This window comes from Mus musculus, chromosome 7 (assembly GCF_000001635.26).
Source record: "Mus musculus strain C57BL/6J chromosome 7, GRCm38.p6 C57BL/6J".
Classification (NCBI taxonomy): domain Eukaryota; kingdom Metazoa; phylum Chordata; class Mammalia; order Rodentia; family Muridae; genus Mus; species Mus musculus.
In genome coordinates, this window is record NC_000073.6 from 4,522,779 (window position 1) to 4,535,921 (window position 13,143).

Sequence of the window (13,143 nt, forward strand, 5' to 3'; positions counted from 1 at the left end):
CTCCCCCACGTTTCTGTCGGTTTCAGTGGCCCTGGCATGTTTAGTTTGAAGGATCTTATCCTTCACTCCTGTGAAATTCAGCCAAGCCCACTTGCAAACCCACAATCGGGACCCATCCCTGCTGCTCCCACCCTTCTTGGCACTGGAGACCGACTGAGGACAGGACACACAGAGGTGACCCTGCGCTTTTTATTTGAATCACATTCAAGGAAGGCTATGCCCTTGTCCTTCCCAAAAGCAGCATGTCAAGAAAGGCCCAAGACAAAAGAGAGGATCTGGAGCCCAGGGTTGTCCCTTCAGCCTTCGATCCTTGTCAGGATAAGTCTCAGATAACAGTCTAGGACCCATCCCCCACCCTCACCCCTACCCCCCAAATAGTACAACCGAGAGTTCCAGGAAAGGAATTTGAAGTTCTAGTCATATCCCTGGGGTTGAGAAGGAACGCAGAGTAAAACCGCATGCAGGTGGGCTGAGCTGGTGATGTCAATCCCTGGGCCTGCTTCAGCAGTTAAAGGTGGGCTACGTGGTCCCTGGGGTTCATGTTACATGTTTTGGAGGTGCATTCACCCAGGACGTTGCCATAGCTTCCTGGAGTGGGCTTATCACTTCCGGAGGAGAGGCCAGGTCGGCTTGGGGAAGGCTGATTGCTTCTACAGGCAGGACTAGCTTAGCCTGGGGTGGGCTCATCGCCTCTAGAGGTGGGATCTGGTCAGCTTTGGATGGGCTCAACGCTTCTAGAGGAGGGGCCTGGTTGGCCTGGGGTGGACACATTGTCTCTAGAGGTGGGGCCAGGTCAGCCAGGGGTGGGCTCATCGCCTCTAGAGAGGGGGCCTGGTTAGCCTGGGGCGGACTTATCGATTCTGGGAGAGGGGCGCGGGTAGATTCCACTTTGGAGGGCGCGGGTCCAGATTCCACAGCTGAGTCTCCGCCACCCGGAGTGGAGTCCCCTAACTTGTAGAACCTCGCAAAAGTCTCCGAGGGTTTGGTTGCAGTGTGAGGGGCGAACCCAGCCACCCGCGCTATCTCTACAACGCGGTCAGAGAACGCCTTCAACTCCTTGGGCCGCAGGTCCACCAAGTACCTATGTTGGGAAACTGTGTGTGAGGAGACCTGGCTTTTGGCCCAGCTGTGACCTTCCCACCCCACTCCTCTGGCTCACCGAGCTAATTCCACAACCAGGTTCCCTCCGGGGGCCACGCAAGCCCCGAGCTCAGGGCTGAGAAGATGGACCATCCTAAGGAGAGAAAGGACTAGGAGCTGAGATACACAGGTGGGGACGGAGGTCCAGAGCAGGATGGAGACTGCAAAGCTTAAGTTCCGGCTTCTGACAACGAATAAACTGGGGCCCAATCCTAGGTCTCTTACCCACAGGACACGTAGAGGAGCTGGAACCGGCCCTGGTAGCAAGTCTTGTGGTGGAGAGTCTGCGAAGAATCGAGAGGCAGAAAGTGGATAGTGAAGGGTTCTTGAGCAGGCACTGAAAGAGAAGGGAAGAAAGAGGTCAGATCTGGGGCTGAAGAACTGGCTCAGTTGCTAAGCGGGTTTGATACTCTTTCAGAGACCCTGAGTTTGCACCCAGAACCCAAGCTTATAACCACCTTTAACTCTAGTTTCTGGGGACATGGTGCCCTCTTGTGGCTTCCGAAGGCACCTACATGTGTGCTTGCGCAGGCGCTCACATGCTCACACAGAGAGAGAGAGAGAGAGAGAGAGAGAGAGAGAGAGGGTTTCTCTGTGTAGCCTTGGCTGTCCTGGAACTCACTCTGTAGACCAGGCTGGCCTCGAACTCAGAAATCCACCTGCCTCTGCCTTTGCCTCCCAGGTGCTGGGATTAAAGGTGTGCTCCACCACAGCCCGGCTATGAATATAAATCTTGAGAGTCAAAGAGATGTGCACACAAGTTGCAAAGAATATTGGAATTTACACTCCTTATCTGTGGAGAGCAGTGCCGAGAGCAATCGCCATTATAAGATGGCGCTGGCCTCCGCTGTGCCTAACTAGTAAACAAGCCCTGTACGCAGGTGCGAGAGTGAACTCACTCCTAGTCACTGCCCATCTCAGGGCGTAGTAGTGGGGTGATGAGCGAGCAACAAATCAGGAGCTGACATGCCATATCAGGTGCTGAAACACCATGGCTGAGGGCTATATAAGCGACTCCATTTTCTGGGGTCAGGGTCTTCCTGAGAAGTAAGCAATAAAGCTTTGCCGCAGAAGATTCCGGTTGTCCCGAGTGTGTTCTTGCCAGCGGGGACAAAAGCTTGGGATACTTATCTTCTTTTTTTCCCTCCAATTTTTTATTAGGTATTTACTTCATTTACATTTCAAATACTATCCCGAAAGTCCCCTATACCCTCGCCCCCACAATTCCCCTACCCACCCATTCCCACTTCTTGGCCCTGGCATTCCCCTGTACTGGGGCATATAAAGTTTGCAAGACCAATGGGCCTCTCTTCCCAATGATGGCCAACTAGGCCATCTTCTGCTAAAAATGCAGCTAGAGACATGAGCTCTGGGGGGTACTGGTTAGTTCATATTGTTGTTCCACCTATAGAGTTGCAGACCCTTTCAGCTCCTTGAGTCCTTTCTCTAGCTCCTTCATTGGGGGCCCTGTGATCCATCCAATAGCTGACTGTGAGCATCCACTTCTGTATTTGCCAGGCACTGGCTTAGCCTCACAAGAGACAGCTATATCAGGGTCCCTTCAGCAAAATCTTGCTGGCGTATGTAATAGTGTCTGCGTTTGGTGGCTGATTATGGGATGGACCCCCGGGTGGGGCAGTGTCTGGATGGTTCATCCTTTCATCTCAGCTCCAAACTTTGTCTCTGTAACTCCTTCCATGGGGTGTTTTGTTCCCAATTCTAAGAAGGGGCAACACTCCCTATTTTCTACTTTTGTTTTGAGTCAGGCTCTTGTAGCTGAAGATATCTGGAATTGTGACCCAAACCAGGCATTTTCTCCTGCCTCAGCCTTCTGAGTGACAGGCATTCACTGTCCACGCCCAACTTTCTTAGCCTTTTCTTTAAAGTTATTTTATTTATTTATTTATTTATTTATTTTGGTGATGGTGTGTGCCTCGGTAAGTGTGTGTAGGTCAGGTGGCAACCTTTACTGAGTCATCTCTCTCTGTCCACCATTACTTGGATCCCAGGGATAGAACTTGAGCTACAAGGCCCTGACGGCAAGCACGTCTCCTTGCTGAGCTATATTATCGACCTTCCATGTCTTTCTAGAAGCCTTCCTTTTTTTTAATCCTTTGGCTGAACTGAATTGCTGCAAATCTGGGGAGGTGGGCCCACGAGGCAGAGACCCATTTTACAGACAGGAAAGAAAGTGAATGGTCCCTTGAATGAAGGCACCTAGGGAGAGGTGAGTTAAGGACTGGAATAGAAAGAAGGACAGCCAGAATCCATGTAGGGAAAGGGTGTAGGGAGGAATGTAAAGGTTCCCAGTTAGAACTCCAGAGAGGGCTGAGAATCCTACTGGTGGGGTTCAGGGTTTGGGAAAGGGAGGACAAGAGAGAAAAAGAGAACGAATATCAACGAGAGAGCAACTGTCCAGGTATTCCAAACCAGCTCCGTCAAAGCTTGGGGAAAAAACAGTGACTATCTGCAGTTTGCAGCTGCTGGCTACCTACCATCTGGCTCGGGCGACTCTGTCTCCTCCACATTCCCCTGGATGGCTCTCGGGCCCCTCCAGGCGGCTACTTCTCGGAACAGCTCTGTGACGTTGTGCTGCGTGATCTCGCTCGCAGTCTGCGGGGAGAAAGGGGGAGGTGCAGAGGTTAGGCTTTGAACAATAGGGGTGGGTAGGGGCGGGGCTTAATGTATACAGCCAGCCCCAAACTAGAATTCCTTGTTACTTTTCCGGGGCTGGATTTAGGACTTAGTAAGAGAACTGGATCATAGCTCTCCAAGATAGGGACCAAGAAGTTGGGGACAGAGCCTGTTACTTGGATGGAGACACTGGACCAAAATAAGAGGTGGAGCTCAAAAAAGCGTTGGCGCTACTAGGCGGAAAAGGCAGGCTTGGAAGGCCGAGAACAGGAACTTGTCTGCTGGCCCTAACCCTAGCCCCACCAGGCCCACACCTTGACTGGTTGTCCGTTTCTCGTCCGTAAGAGGCTTTGGTCGTCCGCCTCGATGCCAAAAGCCATAAAGGGCCCCGTGGCGATGTCCCCCCAGTATCCGCGCGCAGCCACGCGTTCCCCACGCTGGAAAAAAACCAAAGGTATGAGATCGCAAGTGAGGTCCAAATTGGGGACCTGTACTGGTAGATACCTAAAATACGCAGTCCAGGCCTGCGGTAGACACGCACGTGGCTCAGGAGGCGACCTGATGCCAGAGTCCTGTTGGGCACATGGTAAGCACTCAAGTCTCTGAGTTCAAAGGCAACACCTGTATCCCGCCAGCGTCGGAATTCCTGGATATGGATAACTTGGGCCTGGAGTAGAGGATAGGGAAAAAGGCCCTGATTAATCTGGTATAGGAACCCCAACCTTATACCTATAGGAATTCCTCCAACTTCAAACTCCAGGGTCCAGACCTCCTTCCTCAGACCTAGGTAGGAGTTTAGACCCCCTTCCTCATATATGGGGGCGGAGTCTCCGCCCTCTTCCTTCTCTCTGGACTCAGATGCTGGCCACCTGCTTCAAAGCTTCCTCACCCCTCGATCATGCAGCTTCATGCGTAGGTCCCAGTCGGCAACACCACGCCGGGCATCGTAGCGGGAACCCAGGTAGTGGCGCAACCTCGAGTCCCAAAGGCGACTCATGGGAAAGACTTCAGGTCCCTTCTCCCCACCAGACCAGAAACGGAACACGGCCTCCAGGGCATCCCGCTCGCGGAACTGCACAGCCAGGAAAACATGGAGAGTGACAGAGACGCAGTGAGGGCTCCCCTTCCATCCCATTAGGTGGTAGTGATTATGGGGGCGGAAAAAATGAGGCACAGAGAGCAAAGTCTCCCCTAACCCTAGGCCACAGTAGTGGGAGTTACAGAGGTGGAATTGTGGAATTAGGACACACACACACACACACACACACACACACACACACACACGCCAGCCTGCTCCAGCCCCTCAATTCCTCTGAACTGCTCATTTCCATTCTTCCTGCAGCCACCCAAATTTCAAGCAAATTCCACTTCCCTCCAACAAAGGTGGGCAGCTGTGGCACCTTGAGCAGCCGAAGACTAAGCCAGGGTAGTTGCTCCTCCAGGCGATCAGGCTCCAGGACCAGATTAGCCAGGTGGCTAGCCTGAGCGCGCAGGAAGGCAGCTACCGAGGGTCGCAGCAGCGCGTTCCCCCACAGCTCCAGGAAGGTCTCACTCCGCTCTGGAGGAGGGAAGGATGAAACAGGGAGGGAGACTTGACAAACTGCACCAATCCAGGAACTGCAACCACCACCCAGCACTGCTGATTGAAGCTGGGACTTCCCAAAAGCAAAGCAAGCTGACATATAGTCTCAAGTCTTGTCTTTAAAATATACTTTTAATAAATTAAACTTTTTATTCGGTGTGTGTGTGTGTGTGTGTGTGTGTGTGTGTGTGTGTGTGTGTGTGCCTGAGTGTGTACATCTGTTCACCATGGGCAAGATTTTTCAGAGATCAGAAAAGGGTGACATAGCCCCTGGAATACAATAAAACTATCTGAAAGCAAACCAAAACCAAAACCAAAACCAAATCAAAACACCCCAAACTCCACAATAAAGATGAAATAATTTAATATTGTAACACCATTTTTTTTTTGTCTTTTTCATTTGGTATTAAGGATGAAACCCACTGGGTGGTGGTGGCGCATACCTTTAATCCCAGCTCTTGGAAGGCAGGGGCAGGCAGATCACTGAATTTGAGGCCAGCCAGCCTAGTCTACAGAAGAAGTTCCAGGACAGTGAGGGATATACAGAGAAACCCTGTCTCAAAAACAAACAAACAAAAAGGATGAAACCAAAGGGACTTCCATGTGCTGGGCTCATTCTACCAAATGAGCTATTTGTGTGTGGGGTGTGTGTGGGGTGTGTGTGTGGTGTGTGTGTGTGTGTGTGTGTGTGTGTGTGTGTGTGTGTGTATTTGTTAGAATTTTACAAATCTTACAGAAGAGAGCTACAGATAAACTAAGTTCGAGTTGTTTAAGAACAATATATTCTCAATGCCCTGAGCTACAAGTGGCAATGACCAACTATACTAACAATAAAAACAACACCATTGCTTAGAGCAACTTGTGTCTATAATCTCCCATTGTGGAGCCTGAGACAGGAGGATTCCCAAAAGTCCAAGCCAGCCTGATCTACAACAATATATCTCTGTCTTAACTCCCCAGTGCCTCTCACCCCTAAAAATTTTATTCAGATGTACTAAGCTGTACTGAGTTATGGGACCTGGGGGCCAGAGGGCAAGGGTTAAAGGTACCTGCAACCAAGTTTGATGATGAACTGAGTTTGAACTTTGGAATGAATACAAGTGGTGGAAGAAGAGAACTGAGCTGGTGTTATAAGCCAAACACTACACATTTTTCTATAGAATCCTCGAATGGAGTCCTATTGGTGGGGGATGGCAAGATGGCTCTGTGGGTAAGAATGCCTGCTGCCAAGTCTAAGGATCTGTCCTTGAGACTCATACGGTAGAAGGAGGGAACCAACTCCCGTGAGTTGTCCTCTGACCTCCACTTGTAATCCGTGGCTCGCACATGCACTCACTAAATAAATATATATTAAGGCCCACATTAGTGGAATCTGCATTTTGCAAAGGATGACATAGGAAATAAAAACTGAAGATCTCTCTCCTCTCTCTCTCTCTCTCTCTCTCTCCCCCCCCTCTCTCTCTCTGCCTTTTACATTTTATTTATTGTGTGTGTTCCTATTATAACACATGTGTGGGTATCAGATGATGACCTTCAGGGGACAGTTCTCTTATAGTCCCAGAGATTAAGTCCGGATCATCAAGCTTGATCGAAGGCACCTTTACCAGCTGAGCCATCTTCACAGACTCCATTTGTTTGTTTTTTGAAATGGCATGTGATACACCCCACAAAACCTAAAACTGTGTAGCTAAGGACAACCTGAATTTCTGAACCTCTTGGCCACCTCCCTAGAGCTGTGACCTTGTGCCACCCTACCTGGGGCTTTGTGCACACTAGCGCTCTACTAGCTGAGCTACGTTTTCAAAGGTTTATTTATTTTGTATTTTTGAGACAGGGTTTCACTATGAACCCTGGTTGGCCTGGATCTCACTATGTAGACCAGGCTGGCCTTGAACGCTTTGAAACCCACCTGCCTCTGTCCCTGGAGTGCTGGGGTTAAAGGTGTGCACTACCAGGTCCATCCCATCTCCAAAGCTTTAAATCACACCATTGGAAGGCCAGTATCTTTGGGGGTGGGAGCTTTGAATTTGAATGCTAGAGTCTTTTGTTTCATTCATTCATTCATTCATTCATTCATTCATTCATTTTGAGACAGGGTTTCTCTGTGTAACCCTGGCTGTCCTGGAACTCAGAAATCTGCCTGCCTCTGTTACCTCCTTCCAGCCCAGCAAGGCTGGCTGTGACCATCCACCACCGCCTGAGCGGAGCCACCTGCTGTGCTGCTCCTTTGATGTGCCACTACCTGCCTGAGGCTCAACCTGCCAGAGGCCTGAACCGGTTCTCTTCCAAGAATCTTCCAGAGTTAACACCGAACTGCGATCTTTGCGAGTTCCCACTAAAAGGCTGACCTATCTACTTCAAAGGAACTTTGCTTGGCCAGGGACGGGCCTCCCCTTTTCTTTATAAAGCGTGTTTGCTGACATTAAAATTGAACCTTGAGCAGAAAGCTTGTCTTGGTTCCTTCCTTATCTCGCGCAGCCTAGCCCTTCTTCTCTTCCAGGTTTCCAACATGCCTTTCCAGCCTAGGACCCAAAACATGTGGTCGGCTGGCCGGACACAACATGCCTCTGCCTTCCAAGTGCTGGGATTATAGACATACCCACCTCCCTGGCTGAATGCTAGAGTCTTAAGCAACTGACCTTGGAGCCCCATCTTCTCAGGTTCCTCTAGGGCTAGACTGAAGATCAGCATGTGTCGGGCTACCGCTTCCAGATTATTCTCCAGCACATAAAACTGCACGAGTGACAGACAAGACAATTCTGCAGACCTAGGAGCCCAGAACACCAGCCTCCCCCAACACCCCTGTATGGAGATGGAACCCAACCAGGGACCTTGTAAAAGTTAGAGCAGCACTCCACCACTGAACTCCATTCCCAGCACATCCCCCCCCCCCCCTGTTTTTCTTTCTATTGTGAGGCATAGTCTCATTAGGTCGCCCTTGAACTCTCTGTTGCCCAGGATGGCCTTGAACTTACGATGCTTCTCCTGCCTCAGCCTCCGGAGCAACTATGATTACAGGCTTTAACCACTAGATCCAGCTTGCTAGGTCTCTCTCTTAAGCCATAAGTCTAGATTCGAGATCACCCCTCACACCACTCCTGGAGACCTGATTTTTTGTTTTGTTTTGTTTTTGGTTTTGTTTCGTTTTGTTTTGTTTTGTTTTGTTTTTTTGAGTCAGGGTTTCTCTGTGTAGCCCTAGCTGTCCTGGAACTCACTCTGGAGACCTGATTTTTTGGGGTTTGTTTGTTTGTTTGTTTGTTTTGAGACAGGGTTTCTCTGTGTAACTCTGGCTGTCCTGGAACTCACTCTGGAGACTAGGCTGGCCTCGAACTCAGAAATCCACCTGCCTCCCAAGTGCTGGGATTAAAGGCATATGCCACCACTGCCCGGCTGGAGACCTGATTCTTGGGCTCTCGCTCTTACTGAAGCCCAGGGGCCTCAAATCCCAGGACCTTACTTCCCTAGGACAAGGTCTGAGACTCTTCAGATCCACAGCCTAACCTCTAGGACCTGGAAACTTTCATTGCAATCCTCTCTTCTCTCAAAGGCTCAGGAATCGGCCGTTCATTCCACTCCAACCAGGATCCCAGAATCCCAACTCACATTGAAGCTCCTGAGAGGCCAGAGCGCTGCCCTGGCCAGGGTCCGCAGCATGTGTCTACCATCCACAGAACCTAACAGCAGGGCATCCAGTTCTGGGACCTTGCGCTCTGTTTTCGACTGTGAATCTGGGTCTACAGGAGGACCTGGCAAGACGATAGCAGGCAGAGTCGACTGCTCGTCTCTCCTGCAGTTAGCTAACTTTAGAAGTTAAGAAACCAGCAGGCTTGATACGCCGAGCCTGGATTCCAAAAAACAGCGATACCTTTGCCTTATAGCACTCAGTATTAACCCTTCTCCCCAAGCCAGTTAATTTAGGGAACGTTGGTATACACATCCCATCAGCATCCCCTACCACAGACACAAGTGCTGTGGGCTGTGAGCACAGTCCACAGTTGTAGTAGGAAAGGCACCTCTGTCTAAGACCGTGTGTGGTCTTAGGGTAGACTCACTTTCTGCCTGTAGGTCCAGCGCCGGGGACAGACCCCACCAGGACACACTACCATAACCGGTGCCCGAGCCCGCAGGCGTGGTCATCGCTCTGTGGGACAGGAGTCCGGGGAATTCCACATTTGTCCATCTCATCCCTCCCTTTCTCGCTGCCCCGCTTCTTACCCCTTCGCCTCCACGTTAATCCCCTCACCTTTATTCTTCAAAATATCCGTAGGTAGGGTCCTGTGCTGAGCTCCTGGAAGCCACCACAACAGTTTCCCAGAGGCTTCGCCCACTCTGAGTCATCACCCAATGGGAGCAGGTGGTTTTGCATTATTGCTATCAACTGACCAATTAACGTGAAAAGGTGCCGCTCGCTATGAACTTTTGACCAATAGAAGCTCCGGGAGATGGCTGCGGTGTGGTCTGAAACTGGACACCGGACGCGGTTGTCATAACGACAGCCGGACCAGAGTAGGGTGCCTGCTTTCTGGATCCGTCCTCCAAATTTCTAGGAAAGGGAGGATCTACCTTGCTGCTTCAAATTAAATCAGAACTGAACGAAATGTCTTCCCTGTTTGTCTTTCTTTTCTTTTTCTTTCTTTTCTCTCTCTCTCTCTCTCTCTCTCTCTCTCTCTCTCTCTCTCTCTCTCTCTCTCTCTCTCTCTCTTTCTCTCTCTCTCTCTCCTTCCTTCCTTTCTTCCTTTTTCTTCTTTCCTCCTCCTCTTCCTTCTTCTCCCCCTCCCCTCCTCCTCTCCTCCCCTCTTCTTCTTTTCCCTCCTCTTCTTCTTTTTGAGCCAGAGTCCCTCTTTATTCGAGTTACTCCGAACTCGCAGCAGTCCTCCTGGCCTTGGTTTAAATATTGTGAGCCACCACTCCTGGATTCTAATGAAATCTCTGTGAATCCAAATTATAACAGGAAGCCAAGACATGCCTTCACATCTCTGTTTTGTTCTTTTGTTTTTGTTTCTTTTACACCTGGGCTCTTGTCTGAATACAGGCCTCACTAGGTGAAAAACAGGACCTTGCTCAGTAGATTTTTCTAGAATATATGATCAGGCTATTACTCACAGTCATTACTCAATAATACATCTTTAGCAGGCACCATGGCACAGACCTGTAATACCAACATTCTGAAGTAGGAAAATCAGTGGTTCAAGACCAGTTTGCCATATCTTATTCTAGCCCAGCAAAGGCTACCGCACTGTATAAAAGCTAAAAAAAAAAAAAAAAAAAATCCTCCCTCCTGGAGCTGGGAGCTGGAGAAAGGTTCAGCAGTTAAAGGTGCTTTCTGTTGGAAGGCAGAGGCAGGCGGATTTCTGAGTTCGAAGCCAGCCTGGTCTACAGAGTGAGTTCCAGGACAGCCAGGGCTACACAGAGAAACCCTGTCTCAAAAAACAAAAACAAAAACAAAAACAAAACAATAAAATAAAATAAAAAATAAAGGTACTTTCTGCTCTCCTAGAGAACGGGAGAGTTCAGTTCTCAGCACCACATCAGAAGGATCATAACGGCCTGTACTTTCAGCCCCAGGGCTCTCATGCCCTCTTCTCACCTCTTTTGGCACCCACAAACACTTGAGTAACACACACACTCACACACAAAGAATAAAATTTTCAAATACAAATTTAGAAATCTTCCTCCTGGGAAGATACCTAACACTGGTCTCTCAGATCATGTTAAGCAATAGAAGAACTTACTAGAATGAAGGACAAAAACTAATCGAGACAATGCTACAGAAACGATACCTTCAGGAATGGCGTGACTGAAACACTGTGTTCCATCCCAGCACCACATCAATCCAGGTGTGATAGTACGAGACTATAATTCAATCCTGTGGGGTGGGGGTCACGGGATAGAAGTAGGTGTAATAGTTCAAGCATCATTATACACAGAGAGAGGGCTGGAGAGCTGGCTCAGCAGTCAAGAGCGCTGGTTGCTCTTCCAGTGGACCTGATTCAGATCCCAACACCCACATGTCAGTCAGCTTTCAACCATCGGTATATAATGCCAGTCCCGGGAAATCTGATGCTCTCTTCTGGCCTCTGAGGATATACATGTAGGTGGTACACAGTATACATGCTGGGGACAGACAGACAGACAGGCAGTCAAAAACTCACACAATAAGGCAAAGAGAAATGTATAGCATAACTTATAACATCATATAATTCCAGACTCACGATGAAGCAGAACACCTCGCTCCTTTCTGTGTGTTTTGTACCATATGCATGTATGCACACCCATGTGTGGGTGCTTGTGGCCATGAAAATGCAGATGCCACAGAGGGGTGTCTGGTGTTCATCATTCTTGTTAGGCTGCCCTCAAATCTGTGGATCTCTGCTCCCCAACGGTAGCATTGGCCATGCCTGCCTTTGCTCTTGGTGTTTGCATTTGATCTCAGGTTGACACACAAGCACCAGCTTCTCAGGTTTGACTCCTTCCTGTGATGGAATAACGTTCTATTCTGTTTCTCCCGCATCGGTATGCCTGCCATTTATTCTTAGTATGTCATTCAAGTGTTGCCTCAGAGATCTCCCTGACCTCCATAAGTCACCTCAACATTCACTAGACTTCTTTTTTCTTTTTACCATGTAGCCCAGGTTGGCCTAAAACTCGTGATCCTCCTGCCTCTGCCTCCTTCAGCAAATCCTACCAGCATCTGCCACCACAACTGGCCAAAGGACTTATTTTCAATTTGTTTTTAAAGAATACTCCTTTTTTTTGAGAGAGAGACAAGGTCTCTCTATTACATGGGTCTGGTTGTCCTGGAACTTGCCATATATAGACCAGGCTGACCTTGAACTCACAGAAATCCACCTGCCTTTGCTTCTTGAGTGCTAGCACTAAAGGCATGTGTCACCACACCTGGCTTAGATGTGTGTGTGTGTGTGTGTGTGTGTTACCTACATGTTTGTGCACTACATGTGTGTCCAGTGCCTGTAAAAGTCAGAAGAAGACAGACATCAGATCTCCTGGAACTCAGATTACAAGTGGTGTGACCCGCAGTGGATGATATCATGACCTGGAGTGGATGATATCTATGCTCTGCAAGGACATCAAGTGCCCCTCCCCACTGAGCCGACTCTGCAGACCCTGGATTTCTTTCTTTCTTCTTTCTCTCTTTTTCTCTTTCTTTCTTCCCTTTTTACTGTCTGTCTTTTTATATCTTTTTTATAATTAATTAATTAATTAATTGACTTTACATCCCAATCTCACCTTTCAGCTCTTCCTTTCTCCTCAGACAAGAAAAGCCCTCCCATGGATATCAGTCAGCTCTGGCATCTCAAGATGCAGTAGGATTAGGCACATCTCCTATTGAGGCTAGACAAGGCAGCCCAGAAAGGGGAAAAGGATCCAAAGGCAGTCAACAGAGGCAGAGAGAGCCATTGCTCCTGCTGTTAGGGGTCCCCATGAAGACTGAGATGCACTGTTCCATATGTGCAAAGGCATAGGTCTGTCCCGTGCATATTCTCTGTTGAGCAGTTCATTCTCTGTGGGTCCCTGTGGGTGGATTTATTTCTTAATATGAGTGGCTATTTGTTATGGTTCTCTTTGTATTGGCCTGTTTTTGTTGAGATGAAAAAAAGAAGCAGAGACCCCCGATATCTTATATCTTCCCCAAAATCATAACAAGTTTGGGGACTAGAGAGTTGGCTCCAGGGTTAAGAGCATTTGCTGCTCTTGCAGAGAACCTGGGCTTGGCTCCTAGCATCCACATGGTGGCTCCCAGTGCTTTACTAACTCTGGTCCCAAGG

At 49.1% G+C, this 13,143-nt stretch overlaps 1 protein-coding gene across 2 annotated transcripts; it reads right to left on the reverse strand.

Annotated features, from left to right (window-relative positions):
• Nucleotides 1-154: 154 nt before the first annotated feature.
• Dnaaf3 (dynein, axonemal assembly factor 3) lies at nucleotides 155-9,710 on the reverse strand. Of its 2 annotated transcripts, NM_001033548.3 has the most exons (12): nucleotides 9,600-9,687; nucleotides 9,409-9,497; nucleotides 8,960-9,102; nucleotides 7,996-8,089; nucleotides 5,175-5,332; nucleotides 4,664-4,846; nucleotides 4,316-4,441; nucleotides 4,089-4,211; nucleotides 3,636-3,753; nucleotides 1,366-1,477; nucleotides 1,160-1,234; nucleotides 155-1,081 (listed from the first exon to the last, which is right to left on the reverse strand). In NM_001033548.3, exons 2-12 carry the CDS (start codon nucleotides 9,491-9,493, stop codon nucleotides 538-540), a joined length of 1,761 nt encoding a protein of 586 aa, NP_001028720.1. In that variant the 5' UTR covers nucleotides 9,494-9,497; nucleotides 9,600-9,687; the 3' UTR covers nucleotides 155-537. The 2 variants fall into 2 exon arrangements, with proteins under 2 accessions (NP_001028720.1, XP_006540229.1); XM_006540166.2 differs by lacking the exon at nucleotides 8,960-9,102 and having other exon boundaries at nucleotides 170-1,081; nucleotides 9,600-9,710.
• Nucleotides 9,711-13,143: the final 3,433 nt, after the last annotated feature.